The following is a 27,051-nucleotide window of genomic DNA, read 5'->3' as shown; positions in this document are numbered from 1 at the left end:
GGCTAAGATCTAGTGAGAAGCTGAGCTGGAATTCCCCACCCCGTCTGTGCACTTCCCAAAATCCAAATGCTTCAATATACAGTGTGGCTCTATAGGCAGTTTACTAATTATCAAAGCAATTTATGAGTCATTGGAGGACTCAGTCATTGCTGATGTCCCTTCCAGCTCTAAAACTGTGTGGGAGTTTGGCTGATTTGTTCATGACGGCTTCTCACTTTACCTCATGCTCAGATCTGGGTTATATGACATTTCTTACATCTGGAAATCGTTTTGCTCACAAAAAAGAAATTATAGTCTTCTTTCCTTTGACTACTTATTTTTAAAAAGTCAATTAACATGAGTAAGGTGGGCCTTTCATTTGGAACTCATTGACAATCCCAAATATAATAACCTTCAAAAACAGAGGAAGGAAGGTGAGAGAGAAGTGAGGGAGGAGGGGAAACTATTGAAATGGAATCCACTGTTGACATTGTCAGTACATCCCACATTGCTTCCTGAAGAAGAGCTGGAGGAAGATTCATTTTTGTTGTGTAAAAATAAAGTTAATTCAATTGACATTTATTGAATCCCTATTATGTGTCAGGCTAAGTCCTGGATATAAAAATGGTGACTTTGCTCACATACAGTCTTTGCTCTCAAGAAACTCACACTCTAATGGTAGAAAGACACAAAATAGAAAAGTGCAATATGGCATTGCAGTGATGGGGATGTGAGTAAGACCCTCGGGAAATCAGAGGGGGTGTGTGCAGCTGAATTCCTTAAGAGAGGTGATGCTAAGGTGAGCCTCAAGGAATGTGTAGTCAGACAAGTTAGGAGGAGTGGGATAGGAAGAATATTCCAGGTAAGAGCAAAAACACAAAGGTCATAGTAGTGAAAGAGCAGAGTTTGAAGGAAGAAGAGAAAGGAGATGAGACTGGGAAAGTAGGCTTTTGAAAAGATGACTTCTATTTTCAGTACGTGGAATCCAAGGCACTCCAGTGAAAGTTTAACAGGAAGCTGGGTATATGGGGCTGATGTTTAGGGCTAGCCTGGGATGAGGTATAGATCTGAGAGGTGGGAATTAATAGTTGAAAATGTCAGAGTTGATTAAACCATCCAGGGAGTTTATACAGAGTGAGAGCTGACATTTGAGACCAAAATACAAATAAAAATTGACAGTTGAGGAATAGACAGAGAAAAATGAGCTCAAGAAGGAGAAAGTAAATAGAGAGATGGGAGTAAATACAAAGGAGTCTGGCCTCGTGGAAGCCCAAGGAGTAGAAATATAATCAAGAGGTGACTTGTGGAGGCAGATGGCCTTACTGTTCTGACAACAGCAAGTTATTGCAAAAGGTAGTCTAAAGCCTGAAGAGGAATTAAGGAGAAAATATGTGGTGTACTCCTGGTGGACAAGAAAAGAGAGGATGGGTTACAGCTGGAGAGATATGGGGGGTCAAAGTATGGTGGCGATGGTGATGATGAAGATGAAGGATTGCTTTGAGAAGAGAATGTTTGTTCAGTATGCTTCCAGACTGGAAGGGAAAAGCTAGTAGAAAGGTGGAAAACATAGGAGAGATATATGCAATGACAAATGGAGGGACTTTTCAGGGGAGGAATACCTCCTGCACTGAGGCTGGAGAGGAGATAGTCTCGAAGTTTTTTATGGTGTGGAGATGAGGTTCATAAATAATTTGCTCCACCTGAACTAAGACTCTGCCTGAACCTCCCTATTGCAGATTACCCTTTTCTTTTGTCAGCAAACAATTCACTTCCCCTTGGACCTGCTATCTGAGTCCTGAAGAAACATTGTTCTTCCACCATGGGAAGTGGCACCTCAGCCCAGCATCATTTTGCTTTCCAGAATGCCGAGAAAGGTATGTGTTTCCCACCTCCCTGACTAGCTGTGGGTGCCCCAAAGCTCATGTTGCACAGGGGGGGACTTGTCAGGATAGAAGCAAGAAACCATCATATTTCTCCTTACACAACTCTTCAGCTTCTTCTTGTGATGTGACCAGCAGAATGTTCCGCTGAGTATCTTAGGACTTGGTGAAGTATATTTGACAAATTAAAATTTACTCTGTCCATTGGGGTTTATCCCAAGCTACATATATACAAGTGAGTGAAATAGGTTGGGCAAAAAGGGGATGAAAGAGCACTCCAGGTAGAAGGTACAACATGTACAAAGGCTATGAGGTAGGAAAGAGGGAGGCATATTCAAGGAACTGAGTGTTTGGAAGTGAACGAGATAGAGAGTGGCAGACACGAGGCTGCTGAGGTAGACAGAGCCCAGATCACTGAGATCTTGTAGAATTTTAAACTTTGTCCTAAAGGCATAAAGAACCACTGAGGAATTCAAAATAGGAGTTCTAGAATAAGATTTTCACATTAAAAAGACCCTTAAAAGACTCTTCTGGCTTCCATGAAGAAGGGATTGGACAGGGTAAGAGGGGAAGAAGAAATAACAAAGTTTAGAAGCTAACAAAGTTCTCTACATGAGAGGTGATGATGCCTTGTCCAGAGTTGGTGGCAGTAGAGATGGAGAGAATCGGGTAAATTCCAACACTATTCAGGATGTGGAATTGACAGAATCCAACCGAGGAGATGGATGGGGTGAGGAGAAGGATGGGTCAGGAATGACCTCCAGGTTCCTGGGAAGCAAAGCTGGGTGGATGAAAATACCAATGACTGACGGAAAGCTGATGGAGAGGAACCAAGTTGGACGAGAGGGAGACGATGAGTTTACACACGCTGATGAGTTCACACACGCTGGGTGGGAGGCGCCCATGAGGCACGCGGGTGGAGGTGCTGAGTAGGCAGCTGCGTATTTAGATCTGGATTCTGGGGAACATCGGGCTGGAGATGTGCGCATTTGGAAGGCATCAGAGCAGAGGTGGGTGCTGAAGCCATGAAGGTCACTGGAGCAGCCTAGGGTGAGAGTGAAGCCAGAGCAGAGACCAGGGCCTAGGACAGAGCCATGCTTAAGCTAGCACTTCAGCATCAGCTAGAAGAGGCTGAGCCAGCAAAGGAGTCCGAGGAGGGGCAGCCGGAGGTGGGGGAGGGAGCCAAGGAAACGGTGACGGCACCTTGTCTGCATGGGCCTCTGCATCTCCCTCAGCTTGCCGCTTCCTTGCTTTCTGTTGGCGATCATGTCCCAGGCTCACCGTGCACAGTTTTGGTCCCAGACCAGGCATAGCTATTTCTTCAGGGTGTAGGGTGTTCATTGTTACCAGGTTGGTTATTATTTCTACATTATCTTGGTGAGCAGATCCAGAAAATATGTATTATTTAAAGAAAAAATCATCATGACCAATTTGTATTTAGGATCACAATATTTTTACTTACAACCTTGATATTATATTTATATCTTTTTTCTCTTTATCCCTAATGACATTAATATATTATTATTTATTCTATCCCATAACATGTCAGTAAAAGTTTCATAATAATAACACTATTATAAACAGTATGATTACTGGAGACTCTTTAAGATTTATTTGTAGTTCTTTTGTTCTTTGGATACATCCACGAGGGACATGCAAATTACTGAACTTTGAAGTCATTTGCAAAAACTCCTTTCTGTGTGATGATGCCATCAACTTATTTATACATGGTTAGATTCACTTTTTTAACTCTTGTTTTTCATTCTTGGAGATTGAGGTTTTTACTTAATTTTTTTATTTTTTTAATTTTTTTTAAAAAAATATATCTTTATTGATTTCAGACAGAGGAAAGGAGAGGGAGAGAGAGAGATAGAAACATCAATGATGAGAGTCATTGATCGAGCCCACAACCCGGGCATGTGCCCTGACCGGGAATCAAACCCCGATCACCTGGATCCTAGGTCAACGCTCAACCTCTGAGCCACGCCCGGCCGGGCGAGGTTTTTACTTTAATTTGTTTTATAATTTTGTAAAACATTTATACAATTACTGTTCCAATTATCTATTGCTGTGTAACAAACTCCCAAAACTTAGTGATTTAAGACAAGCATTTTATTCTGGTCATGCTTTTGTGGGTCAGAGACTTGCAAAGAGCCCAGCCGGGCAGTTGGTCTCTGATCCACAGGGCAGCTGGGGCTGGAGGCTGTACCTCTAAGACAGCTCTTCACTCAGTACCTGATGCCTTGACGCCCTCTGGCCTCTCTCCACATGGTTGCCTTTTCTTAATATGGGGTTTTAGCAACTAGCTGTATTTGTAATTTGCACCGTTGCATTTAGTCTACACAAGGCCAGAGCAAGAGGAACTCAAGTGTATTGTATTGTGTTGTGGGGAAGAGAGGATTGGGTAGAGGATCTAAAACTATCCTGTGCCTCACAGTGCCCACAACAATTAAAGATAACCCAGGCCCCAGAGAGAGACCTGGGAGGGAGAATACGGAAGGAAAGAGAGGCGTTGCCTGCTCCCCCTGCCCTAAGTGGCCAAAACAGGACACAGGATATAAGTATGTCTGGTTGGCAGCACTTTCCTTAAATTGCTTGAGGCAAGGTGTTAGGGAACAACATTTTCAGGGAACCTTGATGGCTATAATATTCCTCAGTGTTGTTTACACTTTAGCCCAATAAAGAGTCACATGTGGAGCTTGTAAGACCTGCAAATTTCTGGGTTCCCTGGAGAGATTCTGATGCTGTAAGTCTAGGGCCAGGTGCAGATACTTGTGTGTTTCCCACAAGTTCCTAAAGTGTCTGTAGTGCTTACCCTGCACATTTCTTTCACTCCTCTGAACGTGGATTTACAGAATTCAACTGGCAGGGCTCCAACCTCATCAGTTATTATTTAAGGTAAGTGCCTTGGAGAAATATTTGCAGTATGACATATTTTTTTTCTCTTGGAAAATCAAATTCAGCTTTGCTTAAATTCCTCCCAGGTTCTCTTTTCCCACTCCACCATCATCTTTCTTCTTAGGGAAATCAGCACGAATTTTCTTAGCTCTGTAACGCAAGCTAAATATATTAAATCAATCTGTCTACCATTCACAAGGCTGACCTGAGTGAACCTGCAGGCTTTCTTTTGTAATCCAGCTTTATCTACAAATAACTTCATTCATCAGGCAGCACATCCAGACCTTGGAGATTAAGGAGAATCTAGTTATGTATGTGGACAGCTGTCCTCCTCTCTGGACCACAGGTCCTAAAGCCCATTTGAAGAATTAAACGTGTTCACGCCATCCTGTGGTAACAGTCACCTAGCACAGGCCCTGAGAAAAGGACAAGCCCAAAGCCTGCCTGTGTATTTGATAGTTGGCACAGTCATGGAAGTATTGTGATGGGGACACTTAAAACTGGCAGGGATGTCAGAATATGGGGAGAGCCAGCACAGAGCCCAGCAGGCACTCATCACCACCTGACACTGTAGTATGTAGTAATTTGCATGGTTTTTGTTGTTTGTTTTTCCCAGGAATCATCTAGTTCGTCACCTTTTCCAAATGAGGACATTGAGGGCCATGAAGGTGACTCACCTGAGGCCACATAGCTGGTCAAGGCAGTTTCAGGCCCAGAACCCAGATCTCCTGTTAGCCAGTCTATTGTGACACTATCCAAATGCCCACCCCTACCCCTGCATTAATCCCACTCTTCAAGGATGCTGCATCCTTGCAATCTCTCCAGTTTTCATATCCTTCTCAGAATCCTGAGACTTCAGTCTTTTCATCTCCACTCATATAAATGTTTTCATTAAAACATGGGAATTAGCCCGGCTGGTGTGGCTCAGTGGTTGAGCATTGATCTGTGATCCAGGAGATCAAGGTTCGATTCCCAGTCAGGGCACATGCCCAGGTTGCGGGCTCGATCCCCAGTCAGGGGCGTGCAAGAGGCAGCTGATCAATGACTCTCTCAGCACTGATGTTTCTCTCTCTCTCTCCTCCCTTCCCCTCTCTCTGAAATCATTAAAAATATATTAAAATAAATAAATAAATAAATAAATAAATAATAAATAAATAATAAAATGTGGGAATTAAAACTCACATACCCTCCAGTGATATGAGTATAATCAAGAGATAAGAATGTGAGTGGCGTCAGGGGCATGCATGGGGCCAAGAGCGCCCTGGCCGCGGGGAGGCGCGTCCCCCCTACCGGGAGCCATGGGCAGTGCTTTCCCCCACCTAGACCCACATTACCGTGGGAGAGGTGCCTCCCTCCCCGGGCCCGGGAAAGCTCGCAGGCTTGCTTCTCCACCCCTGCCACAGCCTTCGGGGCAGCGGCCCTGGTCCAGAGGCGGTACCGGGCCACAGGGCGCGCCTGGCGGCGAGGCGGCCGTGCACCCGGGGCATCTTCCCGCCCATCGAGCACGCTGGGCAGCAGGACCGGCTCCAGGTGCGGCGGGCTGTGGGCGGGTGCCAGCGCAGCCTCCGGCCCTGGGCAGCAAGGCCCAGGTGCCCAGGGGTGCAGCGGACCCGGACCTCTCCTGGCCTCTCCTCACTCACCTCTAAAGCCAAGTCTTCTTGGGTTCTTCCGCGGCTCCACGATTTCTTCAGCTACCTTGTGGATCACTTCGCCCCAGCAGTCACGGTGAGAGCGAGTATGAACTGCCACGCTGCCAACTGTCCTCCTGTCTCGGGGTCACGGAGCTGGGGGTGAGGCGGGGGGTGCACAGGGAGTGAAAAGGTGAATCTAGCAACAGCTGGGGATGAGCAAGGACAGCAAATAAATGGCAGAGTGGGCTGGTATCCTGGGTTCTCCCAGAAGCACACCTGGAGACAAGAGTTTGAGTGCAAAGGATTTATTTGTTAAATGTAGGAAACAGGGTGGGTGGGGAGGAGTGGGAAGGGATTCAGAGAAGAGAAGGCAGCCAAGAAAGGGGGCGTCTACAAAGCCAGCAACTCAACGTGTCTGGGAAATAGTGCAAAACACGAGCCACGGATGATCCCACCCGGAGGCAGAGGGAACCTGAGCCTTTATGTGGCAGCTCCTGGAGGTTGCTGGTTGAAGGCTGCTGGGAGGGGCAGACAAGAAGCGTTGTTCATTCCACAGCATTTTGGGCCTGTCAAGCAGGACTCTCGGTGGACCCAGGAAAAAGCCCTCACGCTAGAGATGCAGGACCAGGCAGTCGGAAATTGCCTGGAGGGCACTGAAAGGTCTGAGCATCTGCCCCGTTCGCCAAGTTCCCCATAAATGCCCATGAACTTGTTTCCCACCATGGCTTTTCCCTTTCTTCTTATTAAACCTAGGGCCCTGAATGTCCATCCTTTCTAAGTCTGACAAATCTTAATCTTTTAAAACAAAAGAAGAAGGGAGTTGACGTAAAGATGTAACCTTTGCCTCCTGCCCACCCTAACTTGTCGCCACTTTCCCCTTTTCTCTCTCCTGTGCTGGAGCTGATGCCAGCCTGGCCAGGCCCCACGTTAAGTACAGCAGGTCCTCTAATAATGTTGTTTCATTCAACGTCCCTTTGTTGTAAGGTGGACGAGATTCTGTAGGAACTTAACTCTTGTTTGTATCTATGAGCCTATGGTGAAAACGGTTTTGTTATATGTTGTTTCACTTGAAGTCGCTGAACCTATCGATAGCATTAAGTGAGGACTTACTGTCCAGTCCAAGGAAAGACTGTGTTGTGCTGCCTGTAGACTGACTGCAGGTCTGATCGTGAGCCGGCCACCCTTTCTGTCCTGGCTAGGGGACATCCTGAACCGCATGTTCACTGAGGAGAGAGTCTCCCGGGACTCCAGGATGGAGAAATGCAGCAACTATGAATCCATAGAGGTGCCGGACAATTACACGGGGCCACGCCTCTCCTTCCCACTCCTTCCTGACCACGCAACTGCCCTGGTGGAAGCTTTCAGGCTGAAACAAGTAAGCTCACCGGGAACCTGAGTCATCACCACGCCTTGTCCCGTGCAGAGGGCGAGCGGACCAGCAGAAGGAATGGCCCGGATTTAGGGTATTTGTGCGGTGGGTCCACTAGAGAGATTCCACTCCACCTCTGCTTAGCCAGGACCTGCGATCAATCACCAGGTCCTATGCACTGAACACGTCTCCTAATCACGGCACCTCCCTTTGTTCATTCACCCTGCAGATAATTATTGAGCACCGCTGGGTGCCGGCACTGTTCTGGGCATCTGGACACCGCAGTGCGCACGACAGACACAAATCCCTGCCCTTGTGGGGCTGACATTCTAGTGGGGAGACGGCATGTAATAAATAACAGCAAATGAGTAAATTATGTACTCATTCTCTGCAAATAGCCAGACCCAGCCTTCACAGGCCCCAAGTAAAATGTCTGTATTAGAAGGTGGTAAGAGCTACGCAAAAGAATAAACTAGGATCTCGGTGGGAGAGATCGCAGTTTTATCCAGTGGTCTGGGCAGGCGTCTGAAAAGGTGATTTCTGAGCAAAGGTCGAAGGTGGTGAGGGAATGTGCCCTGTGGACATCTAAGGAAAGGCATTTCAAGCAGAGGGAACAATTAGAAAGGCCCTGAGGTGGGATCTTGCCTGGACTGCTCAGGGACCTTGGGGAGGCCACTGTGGCTGAAGAGGAGGGAGCCAGGGAAAGAGTGTTAGGAGGTGGAGGCAAAGAGGGAAGGGGGTGGACTTCTATTCTTCTGAAAGAGATGGGAGACACTGAGCGCAGGAACACTATCTGTCTGGCTGCTTTTTAAAATGACCATTCTGTGGCTCTAGCCGGTTTTCTCAGTGGTTAGAGCATCGGCCTGTGGACTGAAGGGTCCGGGGTTGGATTCCGGCCAAGGACACGTACCCGGGTTGCAGGCTCCATCCCCGGCCCGGTCAGGCGCATGCGGGAGGCAACCAGTCGATGTGTCTCTCTCACATCCATGTTTCTCTCCTCCTACCCCCACTCTCTCTGAAAAGCAATGGAAAAAATATCCTTAGGTGAGGATTAAAAAAATAATAATAAAAATAATAAATAAAAAGAAAATAACTATTCTGTGTGCTGAATAGAGTAGAGGGAGCAAGGCCTGGAACAGGGAGCAGTCAAGGCCGGGCAGAAGACGAGAGCAGCTTGGAACGCGGTGCGAGAGGCTGAGGTGGTGGGAACTGGTCAGGTTTGGGTTCTACACCAGGCTCCAGTCCTTCCTCTTTCATACGAATTAATTCACTGCGGGAGGGGCTGGGGTCGTTTCCCCAGTGATGCCAGGATTACTCGGTACCATCAGAATGCAAACGCTTACTCATACTTCACTGAGACAGTCACGTATTTGTCCCCAGCGAGAGGCCAGGGAGGCTTTCGTAGAGCAGATAGAGGAGACTCGTTCCGCATTTGGGTGCGGTGAAAGCAGAAGCAAGGGTAGAGGTGGGTGGGAAAGGGAGGATCCGTGCACAGGGCCCCAGGCTGGAGTACCAGGCTCGCTGCTGGGGTCTTGGGTGACTGGAGAGGCCCGTCTTCCCTCAGGAATATCAGTGTTGTTTTGTTCCCTCCTTCCCCTTCCTCCTAGTAGCAGCTACATGCTCGCTATGTCTTGAATCTTTTGCATGAAACCAAAAAGCATCTGGCACAACTGCCCAACATCAGCCGGGTCTCGACCTGTTGCAGCGAGGAGATCACGGTGTGCGGTAAGAGCGGGCCTGGCTTGGCTTTGTGCGCTAGCCCATGCGGGCGGCCACGCTCACTCCTTCACACCGAGAGCAAGCACGTATTCGCTCCACGGTTACTTCTGGCAGAGGTGGTACAGCAAAGGACTGCGGGCCGCAGGGCCCAGCCTCTGCTTTATTTTCCCAAGCAATTAATACTGGATCCCAAACGCATGCGCTCCATTCAGAACAAAATCCCTGCCAATAGCCAGTCCCTCCCTTGTTAGAAAAGTTTATTTGTTATTGCTTGACCAGGCCCCAAGGCCTAGTGAATTATTCCTACCATCCACATACGTTCTCCCAGCCAGAAATCCTGTTAACAACGATTTTCTCCATCTTCTTATGCTTTCAGTGATGTTTTAACAACCGTCATAGACTGGCACCTCCCACTTTAACTTAGGGGAGGCAGACTGGGTACATCAGGGACTGTAAACTGGCACTTACAGGCCACATACAGCCTTCAGAGAGGTCCTGAAATGGTTTTAAATCTTAAAACTAGTTTCCAATATTTGAAAATTAGAGGATTTCATATTAAAACCCAGATTTCCAACTTCTCTTGAAAAATCTTGCGAGACTGGCCCATAAGTGAGTTACAGCTTCCTGTATTAGATGGGGCAAAACTCTCTCCCATTCTCACCTGGGTTTGCAGCCCCGTCTTCTGCTTCTGTCCCGTCTTTGCTTCAGTAAGAATACAGGTTGTTTGCCATTTATGATAATCATGCAGGAAAAATATTGTGCTTTCTGCTTTCAGTATTAACTGTCCCTGCGACAAGAGAAATTAATATTTATCCCTATCTTACATATGGAAAAATGAGTAACCATGTTTCTTAACCTTGTCAGTTTTTTCCTGGGTATTTTCCTTTTTTATAGTAAAAAATGAGAAACAATGGTAAGGACCAATCATAACTGATATTTTTTTTCTATTTTTGTTAGGAGATTTACACGGCCAGTTGGATGACTTAATATTTATATTTCATAAGGTATGAATGCTCAATTTAATTTTCTGTCTTGCTCTAAGGTTTAATTTAGAAGTTTGAATACTGTATCTATGAAACAAATTATTAAGTATTGCTTGGATTGAAAAAATATTAAATATACATAGTATATTTATACATATAGAAAATATTAGAAAACATAGCAAATATATAAAAGCCAGCATTACACCATATTCTACTATATTTTTGTAAACTGTTTAAATAATACAAAATCTGAGGTTAATAAAGAGAATGATTATTCAGCAATTGATTTTCTTTTTTTCAAGTAGAGAAAATTATTCATTATCAAAGCAATTGAAAGCTATTTTCATTTCCATTTTTAATTATAAAATGTAGAGCATATAGCAAGATATATGAATATTCTGTATGACTTTATATATATTCTGCATTTCTCAGAGCATTTGCCATGTATTGTCTTGTTTGACCCCGAGGAACCGATGGCAGGTGCTATTGCGCAGCCAGCACTTGAAACTGGCCTTTGGACCACAAGTTCAGTGCCCTTGGCACATACCACATGCCAACACTCTGGCCTTGTGTAAAGCATTGATCTTGACAAGCGTGTCATAACCTCAGCCTGGCTGGAAAGGAAATATAAGACCAGTATGAAATATTTCCATCTTTTACTAACATTTCCCGTTTGGAGGAGAGCCAGACGCTCAGACCGGATGCTCGATCTGACAGCTGCTGAGTGCACGTTGGCTTAACCTGGGCTCCTGCCCCTTCTTCCCGGCCTCTCCCGGACTTGCCTCCGTGCTGGGAAGAACGGGCTCCCGTCGCCGGAGCGAGCCTACGTGGTCAACGGCGACTTTGTGGATCGAGGCAAGGATTCGGTGGAGGTCCTGATGGTGCTTTTTGCCTTCATGTTGGTCTACCCCAGGGAGTTCCACCTGAACCGAGGAAACCACGAGGACCACCTGGTGAACTTATGGTACAAACAAAGCACGCGAGGTGTTTGATATTTACTTGTTCAATTGTAAAGTTATTTGTTAGCACTTATCTGTTAGATGCTTTTTAAAAGTAGTTTTTCAATTTTATAAAGTAGAATACACAACATAAAACATTTTTAAAAGATTTTTTAAACATTGACTCATTCCCCTACTATCCTAATAAAACCATTAAATTTTTTCACATACCCATACTCTTTTTTTTCTTTTTTTAATCCTAAGGATATTTTTTCCATTGCTTTTCAGAGAGAGTGGAAGGGAGAGAAAGAGAGAGGGAACCGCCAATGGGAGAGACACATATCAATTGGTTGCCCCCTGCACGTGCCCGTCTGGGGCCAGGGGTCGAGCCTGCAACTGAGGCGTGTGTCCTTGGTGGAACTCGAACCTGGGACCCGTCAGTCCGCAGCTGATGCTCTAACTGCCGAGCCAGACTGGCCTGGGCTCACATACCCATACTCTTTATCATATAAACGATAAAGGTTAACTATAGAAAAAGTAAGAAATACGGATAAGCAAAAGGAAGAAAATTAAAATATATGATAATTTGTCTACCCTGAGATAATGTTATAATTATAAGCATTTTGGCGATTAGTTTCTTTTCTATAAAGTTAAGCACATGTATATAGAATACGCATTTGATAAAAATGCAAATGTGTCATAACTATTATCGCTAAATCTAATATCTATTCTTGCTTCTAAATCTAGATATGGCTTCACCAGGGAAGTGATGCATAAATATAAGGTGCGCTTGCCTCTAAAAGCAAAAGTCTCTCTTAGTTCAGAAAAGTTGAGTGAATTACTTGAAACTTAGTATCTTGTTCACATCATTTTCAGACACATGGCAAGAAAATACTGCAAACACTGCAAGATGTTTTCCGTTGGCTTCCGCTGGCCACTCTGGTGGATGAGAAGGTCCTGGTTCTCCACGGCGGAGTGTCAGACAGGACCGACCTAGAGCTGCTGTCTAAGCTGGACAGGCACAAGGTACGGACTGGACAATGAAATAGGGCACATTTACCACACTGCCCAGTTTCACTGCCAACATAAAATAAATGTTACATTGCATGCTGACTCCAGTTGACTACAAAGGGCTGTTAAGAGAAGCTGTTAGAGCAGCGATTTTCAACCTTTTTCATCTCACGGCACACATAAGCTAATTACTAAAATTCTGTGGCACACCAAAAATATATTATTTGCTGATCTGACTAAAAAAAGTAGGTATAATATTGATTCATTCACACCAGATGGCTGTTGTGTTGGCTGTTACCATTTTTTTGACAATCTAAAGGAAAAGAGGTCAGTGCCCCTGACTAAATAGCCAGGTGTTGCATGTTTTAAAAGTTCTTGTGGCAACACGGGTTGAAAATCACTGCATTAGACCATTAAAAGGAGAACGGCTGAGAATCCACAGCTGGGCTCAGGCAGCAAGTGTGCTGTGACCAATTAGTGACATTTGCCATGGACATGATAGTGGGAAGCTAGTGCCATGTGTTTCCATCCCTGATCTAGTAACAGTTGGAGTAGTGAAGCCATAAGATACCATTCAATTTAAGAGTCTGCGATTGAAAGAAAACTGTTCTGTTACTTATAGTTATGTGACCTTGAGCAAGTTACTTAACTTAGTGTAACTTAAGTTTCTAAATCTGTACAATACGGATATGAATAACTATGTCATAGTTGTGGGAATTAAATGAAAGTTTATGTGCATCTGCCTTACAAAATCTATACTCAGTAAGTGGAAATAGTATTAACTACATTTGGCTGAAGTAGCAGAAAATTTCAAATAACAATGGCTTAATGTTTGTTTCTTTCTCATGTAAGTAAGAGCTGGCGACAAGCAGTCCAGGCCGGGTATCGTAACACCACAAAGCCATTGGAGACCCAGGTTCCCGCTCTCTTGCTGCTCCACCATGTTGCATCATGGCCCAACAGGGCTGCTTGAGCTCCAGCCATCATGACCCCATTCTAGCCAGCATAAATTAGAGAGCAGAAGAAAGGCATGTTTCTTCCCTTTAAGGACATTTGTTTGTACACACAATTTCTGTTCATATTTCTGTTCAGAACTTTGTCCTATGCCAACACTTAGCTGAAAGGCAGGTTGGAAGGTGTAGTCTTTATTTCAGGTGGTATCTGTAAGAATCTGGGTTTCGGTTGCTGAGGAAGAAGGGTGGACAGATGCTGGAGCAGCAAGACAGCTTAGTCTGTCCCCACGGCTCCCCAGATTTCAATGTGTGCTTTTCTTCCCACACATAGGACCATGCTCATCCCCTCCCCAAGGGAGTCTACACTCAAGTCTCATCCAATACTTGCATCCAGCTTAAAGTCTGAGGTTTCTGGATTCAAGTCCTATCTGTTAGGCGTGACTAGGGTTCCTTGTGGACTGATGACTAAAAGATGAGTCATGTGCCCCTGCACACCAGGCTCAGTGTTGGAGAGAGAAAAGGTCAACCCCTCCGGAGAGGTGGAAGAGGGAGCCCTCAGCATTTTCAATAGCTCCCTCCAAAACTCCTCTCAACGTCTCCACAATCTCAACCCTTTCATGTTCTTGATGGACAGGGAGGGCTCCAGGTGATATAAAACCAGCTCTTAGTATTTCTTTGGTCAATTCTGCATGCTATCTGGCACTTCATTTTTTATTTTTTATTTTCAATTCAAACATTCAGCTGCATCCAGGTAGAGACCGCAGGTCATGATAGAGCAGATTATCTTATGGGAAGAATCACATTTAATTATGTAAACACGGGAGAAGTAGGAACTTTGAGAAGATTGCTAGAGGACAGTGTATTTTCTATAGCTTAGCAAAAAGCTAACTTCCCAACAGTTGATTTACAAAGCTCTGGGGAAGGGCAATGCAGTGATCTGCACAGAGTCCAGGGCCACTTGGGAGGAAAGCACAAAGAAAAATGGGCTCTGGGGTCAGTTCTCTGGACTCAGTCCTGGTAGAGTCTTGGTATCTCTGTGCATCAGTTTTATCATCGCTACTGTAAAGGAGGGTGCTGTCTCATGGGGGGGGGGGGGCTCAGGGGTAATCGATTAGTTCATGTCAAGTGCCCAGGACAGCACCTATTTGGAAATGGTTCAATATATAGTTACACTCTTCTTCTTCTTAAGAATCAAAGTTAGGGATGCCTCTTAGAGCAGATGATAACATCCTTAAACTAAAGTTACCTGAGGGTCGAGAGGGGTGGAGCTGATGGTGGGCCCTCAGTGAGAGCTGGCAGCGAGGAGAGCAAGAGGCGGTTACGGTCCGTTCACATTTTACAGCCTTTCACTCTCTGCACCGGGGCTGGACCTGCCCACGAGATAATTAGCGCTTGGCCAGCGTTAGGGAACAGCCTCTGTCCTAGTCTCTTTGATCTGGCTCCCTCTTCAGACATCACTCAGGTTCTGCTGACAGCCTCTGAGTGTCCTCTGTTCCTGCCCTCAGTCAGTCCGCACCAGGACGTGGCCTTCTGGTAGCACAGTCCCTATATTTGCAGAAGTCTCTTGTGCTCTGATTCTGTGCTTGCAGAGACCCGGCTGTGAACCAGACCTTTATCGCTGATGTCCTTGCGGGAGTCGTGTCACTGTTTTCATGGTGGCACTTGGGCACGCCACAAATTGCCGCTCGATGCCACAGCTCGGCTCTGTGCCCTGACCCCTCTCTTTCCTGTGATCAGAATCCTCTCGGCTTGTGTCCTCTACGTCCTCAGCCTGGTCCCAGAACCATGAGGACTCGGAGTCAGTGAGAGGGACCGTACCGATCCCTCTTCCCAATTAGGCTGAGAGAGGTGGTCCCTGCCCCTCGCCTGGCGTCCTCGGCGGTGAGATAACAGGGAGGCCGGCACTTCCTGTAAAACGCGATCCCACAGCAAGTGTCAGGATTTTCCCATTCCCGCATTTTCAACCATGAGCTCCATTTCTTCTTTGCTTTAATATCCATGAAACAACAGAAGTCAACAAGGGCTCACCTTCCTGAGAGAGGTGCCCTCCCTCCTCTTGCCTAAACATCACGAGGCCCCCAGAGAGAAACCATCACACAGGCTGGCCTTGATCCAGGCATCTACGGCGAACGAGCAGGCTTCATAAATTTCCCATTTGTCACAGATTGATACTTTTGTAAAACATGAGTTATTAGAAAAATGAAATTCAAGCAAAAAACATAAGCCCGCTGATGATGTGCTTGAATGTCATCACACCACCTACTGCTCTGAAAGTTTCTAACGGCTCATTCTCAGGTTCCCGTTGACTTTGTCCTGGGCCAGCACCAGCCGGTCACAGACCAGCCCTTCTCTGTGGACCCGGGTGCGAGGAGCACTGGCCCGAGGCTCGAAAAGGGCCTCCGGTCTCACTCCACCACCTGTGTGTTTTCTGCACCTTTGTAGATTGTTTCCACCTTGAGGTGCAAAACAAGAAAAGGGAAGGAGAAGCAGGCGGAGAAGGGAAAGGCCACGCAGGCGAGCTCTGCAGGGGGCCCCTCCCCGTGGTTTCTCCCCCAGAGCTGCTCTCCCCCCCTTCGCCCCTCCGCCTCAGCCCCCACAAGGCCCACAAAGCCGGGCGCTCCGCCAGCGGCCCCTGCAGCGGCCCCCCGGCCCCCAGGGAGCTGTCCCGGCGGGTGAGGCGCTCCGTGGACCTGGAGCGGGAGAGGCACCGGCAGCAGGCAGGCTGCCCTGGGATCGAGGGGCAGGGGGAGTCCCGGCTCTTGCCGTCAGACGCCGACCCTGAAGCTGGGGAGCTGCTGGAGCCCACTCAGGAGGAGTGGAGGCAGGTGCGTTTGGCAGGTGCTGCTCCCTAGAATTTGGTTGCCATCTGGAAGGACCAAGGATTTAAAACACAGATCAGCCCGGCCGGTGCTGCTCAGTGGTCGAGCGCCGACCCATGAACCAAGAGGTCGCCGGTTCAATTCGCAGCCAGGGCTGCCGGCTCCATCCCCAGTAGGGGGCCTGCAGGAGGCAGCCGATGGGCGATTCTCTCCATCGATCTTTCTATCGCTACCCTTCTCCCTTCCTCTCTCTCTAAAATCAATAACAACATTAAAAAATTTCTAAAAAAAATCAGATCGAATCTCATCTCTCCATGTAAATTCGGGGTATTTTCTTTTTGCCCCTCTTTCTCTATTCCAGGGCTTAGAACATTCCCAAAAGGTATTAGTATTTGCCTAATGACTCATGTATTTTAGAGTTTTATGAAGGATGGGAAGGCGTGGGCTCTGTTACCTTAGTAAACTTGGTTTAGTGACCTAGCATCACAGGATAAAGGGTAAGCCATGACTTCTTGGATGCTATTGCTATTATATGTTCCGTTTTTTGTTTGTTTGTTTGTTTTAACGTGCCAGAAAAGGGCTGCTGTAGCTCAATGCCCAAAGGGCTATGTCAGTAGCTCCTGGTCTCCTCTGTTACCAAGCAGCCAAATGCTTTTCCAAAATCTCTGGAACTGTGTCACATGGCCACCCCTAGCTGCAAGGGAGATGGGAAAAGCAGGTATCTAGCTTGGCACATGGCCACCCCAAATGACCAGCCGGAGTCTTGTTAGCAAGAAAGGAGAATGGCTATTAAGGAGGTATCCACAGAGCTTGCCGAAATAGGGGCATACCTCTTTTTAGTGCACCTCACTTTATTGTGACCCACAGAGGTTGCATTTTTTCCCCCAACTGAAGGCAAGACCTTCCAGCAGCAAAAAGATTACAACTCACTTCGTGGCTTTTCCTCCTGCTCTCCCTTCTCTTCGTCTTCTTTCTCTTTCCATGAGAATGACCCTGAACGAGTATCTGTCTAGTTCTTCAGAAAGACACCATCTCTTGCTCTCTCCAGGTCGTAGATATTCTGTGGAGTGATCCCATGGCTCAGGAGGGCTGCAAGGCCAACACTGTTCGAGGAGGAGGCTGTTATTTTGGGCCAAATGTGACAAAACAGCTGCTACAGAAATACAACCTACAGCTACTGATCCGCTCACACGAGTGCAAACCCGAAGGCTATGAATTCTGCCACAGCCGCAAGGTGGGTGGACCCTCTGCTGTATCACAAGAGCCGTCGCTATTGCTCCATCCAGGCCTGGACGAGTGAAGGCGTTTCACAATCAACTGTGCCTTCTATTTGTTATCCACATGCTCAAAGTAACTGGGTCCTTTGAGATCAAATAATGTAAGAAATGTTTGGTTAAATGCTTACATAGGTTTTTTTATTGCTAGACTGCAGAGAACCTTTACCTTCCTATATTTATTGTAAATCTCCAAGAAAAGACACAGCGTCTAGCACTTCCCAATGTATTGACAATGGAAACTTTTTTCACAAGCATCTCGGGGGGGGGGGGGGGGGGGGGCTCCGCACTGTAGGAAATTGCATTGAGGCTTCACACCAGCTAGTAACTGATTTGCCTGCCAGTTGTAGTGCCCATCCCAGTTTATTAGGCCCAGCTTGCCTCAAAGCTGAATCAATGAAGTTTTTTCTGTGACCCCTGCTAGTTTTACTTGGGATAAAAATGTGAAGAAAATATGTTGTGGATGTTTTATCAGAATTCAAGTTTTTATTACTTGGGTAACAACTCCTGCCCTACTAGTATTAATGACTCACACACACACACACACACAAAAAAACAACAACAAAAAACAAAACACACACAAAAAAAGACCCATAGGTGAGTTCAAGGAGAAATAGCAGCCCCTGGAACTGGGTTGGGCCCTCTAGGACTGAGGGCAGGAGTTCCCCAGGGAACCTCAATGCTTGTCTCGCTTCTGTTTTTTTCAGGTGTTAACCATCTTTTCTGCCTCCAACTACTATGCAGCTGGCAGTAACCGAGGGGCCTATGTCAAACTGGGGCCAGCCTTGACCCCACACATTGTGCAGTATCAAGCCAACAAGGCGACCCACATGCTGACCATGAGGCAAAGGCAAGACTTTCTGACGAATGATTTCAGAAAAGCAGAATTACAGTGTTTATAGAATCTTTGAAGTGTCCAATGCTATTACATTTATCTCAATTCTAAGTGAGAATTGAGAATTTGGCTGTCAGCAGTCACTCCGATCTGTAATTGACCTTATAGCAGGGGTCTTTTCATTCTCCGCACCCTGCCTACTCATTATTGATGGACATTGAAATTATTCTCAGTGGGTCCACGGACCAGGCCACCAAGTCTTTCCAGGGTCACTCTTCTGTTCTCTCTCAGCTTTGAAGACTTTGTGCAACTCCATAAACCCAGCCAAAGGTCCTTCCACTGTCTGGGGATTTGGCAGATGGATTTCAGTGTACACATCTCTTAACAATGACCCTTCCCTCCTGGGAAGGAAATATATAATATTACTTAAATGGCTTCTGTTGAGATGATCCTGAGTTGTCATCTTAGTAGGAACATACCACACATCAAGAGTTATTATAAAAAATTTATGTCTCACCCTGGCCAGGCAGCTCAATTGGTTAGAGCATTGTCCCGACATGCCAAGGTTTCTGGGTAGATCCCCAGTCAGGGCACATATACGAATCAACCAATGGATACTTGAATGAGTGGAACAATAAATTAATGTTTCTCTCTCTCTTTCTCTCCCTTCCTCTCTCTAAAATCAATTTTAAAAGAAGAATTTATATCTCACAATGAACTTATGAAACATATCATGTTAATAATTTCAGTTTTATAGATGAGATTATTGAAACAGAGGTTAAATCAACTGGCCCGTGGTCACACAGCTAATAACCAATGAAAGTTAGCCTTGAACTCAGGCAGTCTTATTTAAGAACTCGCTTACTTAATGACTATCAATACTGCCTCCCACCAAGAAGAGGGCCCTAGAATATAAAGCTACTAACAGATACAGTTTTAGTGGTACTAAACAAGTTTTTAAAATTACCAGATGAACTAAATTAGAAATCAAAACAAAGTTGGTATAAATCCAGTAAAAGAACACATTAATATTTAGCATGTGCCTTGTGTGTGTGCTATAAAAGTACATTATTATTTAAAAAAAAAATCTTTATTGATTTCAGAAGGAGGAAGGGAGAGGGAGAGAGACAGAAACATCAATGATGAGAGTCATTGATTGACTGCCTCCTTCATGCCTCCCACTGGGGATCCAGCCTGCAGCCCAGGCATGTGCCTGACCAGGATTCAAACCTCAATCTCCTGGATCCTAGGTTGATGCTCAACTGCTGAGCCATGCCAGCCGGGCTAAAAGTACATTATTTTAACTCACTCTTGATTTATGAAGCACTCAAGAGTTATTAAACACTCAAGCTGTTAAAAAAATCAAGGCCAGTATTACTTAAAAAGAAATATTACATGAAAATTTAAGCTCACCAATAATAGTTAAACCTACTGTGCAGCAGAATCGCCTGTGGAGCTTTATAAAAAAATCAGCCATCTGAGCCTCATCCCGGTCCTTCCAAATGAGAGTATCCAATGGTGGGCCCCAGGCACCTGAAATGCATGATTTCATGTGATTTCAGTGTTGTCATTACAAAAGGAGTCACTGTAGAGAATCCTACAAATAACATAATTAAAGATGACTTTGAAATATTTGTTGATTACATCAAAGCAAGCACAGCATTCCCTGATTTACCCAGAAGTCACTTGCCCAACAACTTCAACTATCTGGACCACGATGTAGACCTTAGAAGGAAGAGGGGAAATGTCTCCACCCAACCATAATTGATGTCTTGATGTACATGATCATGTGTTTTTCTTAGAGGAACTCTCATTTGGAATTCATTTACTTTTGGTTTAAATCCATATCTCAATAATAGGTTAGCCAGCCTGGAGTCCACCTGTCAAGATTGATTCCTGGCTCCACCCCTTATTAGCTGTGTGACCATGGACTTGTTACTCACTCTGTAATGGTATAAGAGTGCTACCTACCTTGGAGGGTATTGTAACAAAGAGAAAACTAAATTAGTGTTATTTTGTTATCCATAAATCTTGCCTTGTGACTGTTTAACATAATAATAAATTACAAGGAAAGCATGATTTTGATAACAGGTAGCATTTATTGAGCACTTTCTATGCACCAGGCTTTCTTCTAAGTGCAGTCCATGAATTTACTCATTTATTCTCCACAATAATCCTATGAGGTAGGCCCATTTTACCCCTATTTTACAGACGGGCAAACTGAAGTACAGCGCAGTTATACAACTTTACCATAAAGGTGGCCTTTCTCTAGAACTTCTGCTCTAACCACTATGCTATACTGGGAAGGACAGCAGCAATTCACAGACAGCAGGGAAAAGTGGGGAGTGGTGGGGAGACATAAGAGGTGGAGCTTTTCCCTCAGAGACTGAGTCACCCTGGGGAGGTTGAAACATTAAGAGAGAGGTGAGATGTAGTAAAACCCATAACTAATTCTTCTATAGTAATTTTTTTAATGTTCCTTTTTTTCTTCTGTCCCAGGATTAGTAGAGTAGAGGAGTCAGCTCTAAGAGCTCTGCAGGGAAAGTTATTCGTGCATTCCTCAGCTCTTCTTGAGGAACTTAAGAAGCATGATACTGATAAGACTGGTAAGACTAACCAAGTAAGCTGGCTGTAAAGTCTTTGTTTCACAGCACTTAGCAAATAAATATTTGCTGAATGGCCAGGTGACCAAAAGACCTCTTTGACTATTTCCTCTATTTTACTCAACTTAATGTCCCACTTAATTTTTCTAAATCTTAAAGTTCCATGCTCTTAACAGAATATGAACTTGGCTAAATATAGATGGAGATGGTGAAGAGAAATGGAGTCAGGGGAAGGATGACAAGGCCAGAACTGAGCAAAAAGCAACAGGTGGTGAGACTACAGGAGTGTATCCAAGATCAGCAAAATATCAATGATTTGACTTCTTGTTGTTGCTAAGTGTGCATTCATTTGTTCCATGTTCTATTACAAAAGATAGACATTTTATCTTTTTGCAATTCAACGGAATGTGTAATGGACATTGGCTACATGTACTCATATTAAAAAACAGCAGTAACTGTTACACAGTCATAGCAATATCTTTTCCTATGCAAATAAACAACTGATGCTGTATATGTATAATAGTTTATGCTGTTATTCTTAAGTTTTGTGTGACTTCCAGTAGTATTGCCAGATTTAACAAATAAGAACAGGATGCCTAATTAAATTTGCATTATGGACAAATAAATAATAAGTAATTTTTAAATATAAGCATGTCCCATGCAGTATCTGGGACATACTTATATTTCCCGGTCTGTCTGACATTCAAATCTAACTGAATATCCTGTATTTATCTAGCAACGCCACTGTTTCCAACTCTATATTCTACCATGACCAACAAAAATAGTGACGGTGCCCATCACTTCTGTTACCTGTAGATAGTAAGGAGAATGTCAGGATAAAAGGGTATGCACTGTCGGGTGGGAAGCTGGACTTGTAGGTGACAAGTCGACAAGCGGGCTCTTTCCTGTAGGTTCAGTCACCCTGAGCGACTGGGCAGCGGCCGTGGGGTCTGTGTTGCATCTGGGGCTGCCCTGGCGGATGCTGAGGCCACAGCTGGCCAGCGGCTCAGCGGATAACACGCTGCAGTACGAGGCCTGGCTCGAGGGCTTGGCCAGAGAACAGCCGGGCCACGAGGCAGTGGTGAGAATGGGGGACGAGGGCAGATCGTGGGCCAGGAAGCCCCTTACGGAGAACTTGGAATCAGAAACAACCAAATATTAAGAACCCAAAAAGGAAGACGAGTGAGAAAAGGGAACTACTATTTGCAGAGTTTCCGTGTGTCGGACATTATGTTGAGATTTACATGTGTTGCTTCAGTTTGTCCTTAAAATCACACCAGGAGATAGGCATTATCAGCCCATTACACCCATGAGGACGCTAGTTACAGAGGCTGAGTCACCTGCCTCGGATCATAGAGTTTCTAAGTAATAGATGTGGGACTCGAATCCAGGTCTGACTTCCTTGACTTCACTCTACTTCCTCTACTAAAAAAGTACTTATTCAATAAATACTTATTGAATGTGTAATATATGTGAAGCCATGGGCTAGGTACTTTTTAAAAACAGCTTTATTGCAATATAGTTCACATTCTATACAAGTCATCCATTTGAAGTGTACAATTCAATGGTTTTTAGTGTATTTGCATATATGTGCAGCCAACATCACGTTCAATTTTAGAAAATTTTTATCATATGCTATATACTCTTAAACCATTAGATCATTTGGGAGGCTCACTGGGGCTGAGGGTGAAGAGATGGTAAAATATCTTCAGGTATTTTTCAAGAGTGTCTTATTGTCAAGATTGACTGTGTGTTGATTATATATTGGGGCACTTTAAATATAAGATATAGAAGGAAAATGAGTTTTTTTCTTCCAGAACATACAGTCAAGTTTGCTGGAAACACTGTATCGAAACCGATCCAACCTGGAGACCATTTTTCGGATCATAGACAGTGATCATTCAGGTAAAGGCACTTCTGACATAGCAACTATTTTGCCTCCCGCACTTTGGTCTCCTTCCTGACTATTTCGCTCTCTGCTCAAGCACTCTGGGGGCCAAGTAACTAATGACAATGCTTATAAATGGCAGGAACTGGAAAAGTACTTGAACAATACCAGCAGTCTAGATAGAAAAGGGTTTGGCAGAGAAGAACAGACAGACTGAATAAAAACGCCTTGTAGGAAGAATAATTATTAGTAGATGTGATATCCCTTATAGTGCAATCAGAGATAGCCACAAAGTAGTGAAGAGTGCCTAGGATAGAAAGTCTTTTACAATCTCATTCCCAAAGTATTTTTAAAAACTTTTTTATTTTGAAATAATTATAGATTCATAGGAAGTTACAAAAAATGTACAGGGAGGTCCTATATACCTTCACCCTGTTCCCCAAAGGTCCAAAGGCCTTTCCCAATGTTATTACTCTTATTTTTTTGAGGGCTAATTCACATACCATGTACCTTACCCATTTTAAATGTTCAGGTCGGCCTGGCCAGTGTTGCTCAGTGGTTGAGCACCAACCCATGCACCAGGAGGTTGCCCGCTGACTCCCGGTCAGGGCACTTGCCCGGGTGTGGGCTCGATCCCTAGCTGGGGGCGTGCAGGAGGCAGCCGACCAATGTTGATGTTTCTCTCTCATCAATGTGTGTGTGTGTCTCTCTCTCCCTCCCTGTCTCTCAAAAATCAATAAACACACACACACACAAAAAACCACACATTAAAAATAAAATAAAATGTTCAGGTCGGTGGTTTTTTAGTATATTCACAAGGTTGTGTAACCACCATCACTATCTAATTCTAGAATATTTTCATCACCCTAAAAAGAAACCTGTACTTATTAGCAGTCACTCCCGTTCCAGCTCCTGGCAGCAATTACTATGCCTTCCATCTCTATGGATTTGCCTGTTCTGGACATTTTATATTACTGGAGCCATATGATATGTGCCCTTCGGTACCCGGCTTCTTTCGCTTAGCATAATGTTTTCAAGATTCATCCAAGTTGTAGAATGTGTCAGTTCTTTAGTACTTTTTATAGTGGGTAATATTCCATTGTGTGAATATTCCACATTTTGTTTATTCATTCATTAGCTGAGAGACATTTGGATTATCTCTACTTTTCAGCTATGATGAATAATGCTGCTATGAACATTCATGTTCAACTTATGTTTTGTTGAACATATATTTTCAATTCTCTTAGGATATGTTCCTAAGCACACAGTTGCTAGATCATATGGTAAAACTATGTCTGACTTTTGAGGAAGCACCAAGCTGTTCTCCACAGTGGCTGCACCATTTTCCATTCCTACCAACAGTGTGTGAAGGTTTCAATGTCACATCCTCACCCAAAGAGGTTATTATTTTTCTTTTTTTAAATAGCCATCCTATTGGGTGTAAGTCTCATTATGGTTTTGACTTGCATTTTCTTAATAACTAATGATGCTGAGCATCTATCATCTGCTTGTTGGAAATTCGTACAGTAACCCCTTAGCCACAGGAAATATGTGCCAAGATCCTCAGTGGATGCCTGGACCTGGGTGGAACCAAACCCGATACATACTGTGGTTTGTCCTCTATATACACACATTTTCACTTCAAGGAAGCTCTTTATGGCTTCTCTTTGGCATATGTGCATTACCAGTATCACTACTCTTGCTCTTTGGGGCCACTATTAAGTAAAATAACAGTTACTGGCACACAAACACTGGAAACCGTGACAGTCAACCTGATTACCAAGTTGGCTACTAAGTGACTAACGGGCAGGTAGCAAACGCAGTGCAGACACACGGGACAAAGGGCTAATTCACAGTCTGGATGGGACAGAGCTTGATGGCAAGAGATTTCATCATGCCGCTCAGAATGGCATGCATTTTAACACTTCTGAATTGTTTATTTCTAGAATTTTCTGTCATATTTTCAGACCTGGCTGGCTGAGTACTAAAACTAAGGAAAGGTGAAACCGTGACTACTGTGTAGACAGTCTTTAAGGGGGCAACTTACGATTTTTTGACTTTATAATTGTATGACAAGTGATACGCATTCAGTGAAAGCTGTTCTTCCAATTTTGCATTTTGGACTTTTCCCTGGACAGCGGCAGGAGTCGCAGCTCCCAGTTGGCTGTGTGATGACAAGGGAGGCAACACTATTGCACAATGTGTGCATGGTGTTAGATGACTTTTTCCAACTGTAGAATAATGTGTTCTGGGCACATTTAAGGCAGGCTTGGCTAAGCTGTGATGTTTGGAAGGCTGGCTGTATTTAAAGCACTTCGACTTAGAATATTTTCAGCTTACGATTGGTTATTGGAATGTAAACCCATCGTAAATCGAGGAGCATCTGTATAGGTACTTTCTTTGGAGAAATATTTCTTCAAATCTTTTGCCTATCTTTTAATTGGGTTGTCTTTTCATTGTTGAGTTGTAAGAGTTCTTTATATATACTGGATACGAGGCCATTATCGGATATATGATTTGCAAATATTTTCTCTGATATTATGGGTTATCTTTTTACTTTCTTGGTGTGTGCTTTGATGCACAAAAGCTTATAATTTTAAAAATCCATTTTACAATTTTTTTGTTTGTATTTTTGGTGTCATATCAAAGAAAAGTTATGTAATCCAAGGTCATGAAAATTTATACCTATGTTTTCTTCTAGGAGTTTTATGGCTCTAGCTCTTACAGCTAGATCTTTGATGCATTTTGAGCTAGTTTTTGTTTGTAGTGTAAGGTAGGGTCTAGCTTCATTCTTTTGCATGTGGATATCCAGTTGTCCACTACCATCTGTTGAAAAATGATTCTTGCCCAGCCGGGCGTGGCTCAGTGGTTGAGCATCAGTGTAGGATCCAGGATATCGAGGTTCAATTCCCAGTTAGAGCATATGCCAAGGTTGTGGGCTTGTTCCCCAGTCGGGGGCGTGCAGGAGGCAGCTAATCAATGACTCTCATCATTGATGTTTCAACTCTCTCTCTCCCTCTCCCTTCCTCTCTCTGAAATCAATAAAAATATATTAAAAAAGAAAAAAGAAAAAAAAGAAAAAACAATTATTTCCCCATTGAATAGTCTTGGAACCCTTGTAAAAAAAATCAATTGACCATGGGCGTATAGGTCCAAAGGCTTTTAATAAGCATAATAAATTAGTATATGTTTGGGATGATTTAATGCAAGGTTTCTCAGCAGTGGTAATAGTGATATTTTGGTCTGAATAATTCTTTGTTTGGGGGTGCATCCTATGCATTATAGGATGCTTAGTAGCATCCTTGGCCTTTACCTACTAGATACCCGTAACACCTCACCCTCACACCAGTCATGACAATCAGAAAAGTCTCCAGACATTGCCAAATGTCCCTAGAGGGAGGAGAAAAAAATTGCTCCCACTTGAGAACCACTGGTGATCCAGTGGTTTTGTACCATTCCCTTGGGGTTTAAATTAGATACTAGGCCTTGGTTGTCTTTGCTTAACAGTAGGGAGCTAGTGTCAGAGGACATGAACACTGAAAAACAGACTAACTGAAGTGACTTCCTCTCCCTGGTAAGGGTTCATCTCACTGGACGAGTTCAGGCAGACTTGGAAGCTGTTCAGCTCTCATATGAAGGTTGACATCACAGATGACTGTATCTGTGACCTTGCCCGGAGCATTGACTTCAACAAGGATGGCCACATCGACATCAATGAGTTCCTGGAAGCCTTCCGCCTTGTGGAGCAATCCTGCACAGAGGGCAATGCCTCTAGTTGCCCACAAGCCACCAACACTAATGACAGTGGCTCCAGCAGGCCAGGAGCAAACTAAAGACAGTCTGGTCTCTCTTACTCAAGTTGCCTCAAAAGCAATGCCAAGCTTGTCACTGGAATAACTCCCTCATTCTCCATAGATTTGAGAAACTTTATGCTGAGAATTTGCCAACCAACATGCATCAGAATCACCTGTGTATTTGTGGGTGCAGGGTGGTGTGTGTGTGGGGGGTGTCTTTTTAAATGTATAGGTGATGTAACCTGATCTCAGAATTTTCACAAGGTGGGACCCAGGTATAAGTATTTTTTAATGCTGAAGTCTACCCCAGTTATCAATTACTGATAATTTAACCCCCTCATTGTTTCTATTTTATACCTTTTATTTATTGTTTTTAAAATATATTGGTAAAGGAAAGTTATGAAAAAATATTTATGTAAGCCCATGACCCAAACATATGGATTCTTTTTATTATTTACTTTTTCTTATTATAAATAT

General features: G+C 44.4%; 1 protein-coding gene across 1 annotated transcript; it reads left to right on the top strand.

The window, feature by feature from the left end:
• Positions 1-1,798: 1,798 nt before the first annotated feature.
• PPEF2 (protein phosphatase with EF-hand domain 2) lies at positions 1,799-26,780 on the top strand (the record flags this gene model as incomplete). Its single annotated transcript, XM_081145750.1, is given in 19 exon segments — positions 1,799-1,853; positions 6,161-6,196; positions 6,199-6,287; positions 6,432-6,492; positions 7,588-7,763; positions 9,368-9,482; positions 10,434-10,480; positions 11,257-11,421; positions 12,146-12,181; positions 12,274-12,423; positions 15,804-15,924; positions 15,927-16,186; positions 17,229-17,414; positions 18,162-18,304; positions 20,789-20,895; positions 21,804-21,967; positions 22,710-22,797; positions 26,360-26,607; positions 26,609-26,780. Coding segments are annotated over 19 exon segments (2,316 nt in total). The 3' UTR covers positions 26,678-26,780.
• Between the last annotated feature and the right edge of the window lie 271 nt (positions 26,781-27,051).

This window comes from Miniopterus schreibersii (genome assembly GCF_964146895.1).
Source record: "Miniopterus schreibersii genome assembly, chromosome: 1".
Classification (NCBI taxonomy): domain Eukaryota; kingdom Metazoa; phylum Chordata; class Mammalia; order Chiroptera; family Miniopteridae; genus Miniopterus; species Miniopterus schreibersii.
Note: the sequence above shows the minus strand (reverse complement) of the source record. Positions and strands in the feature narration are given on the sequence as shown.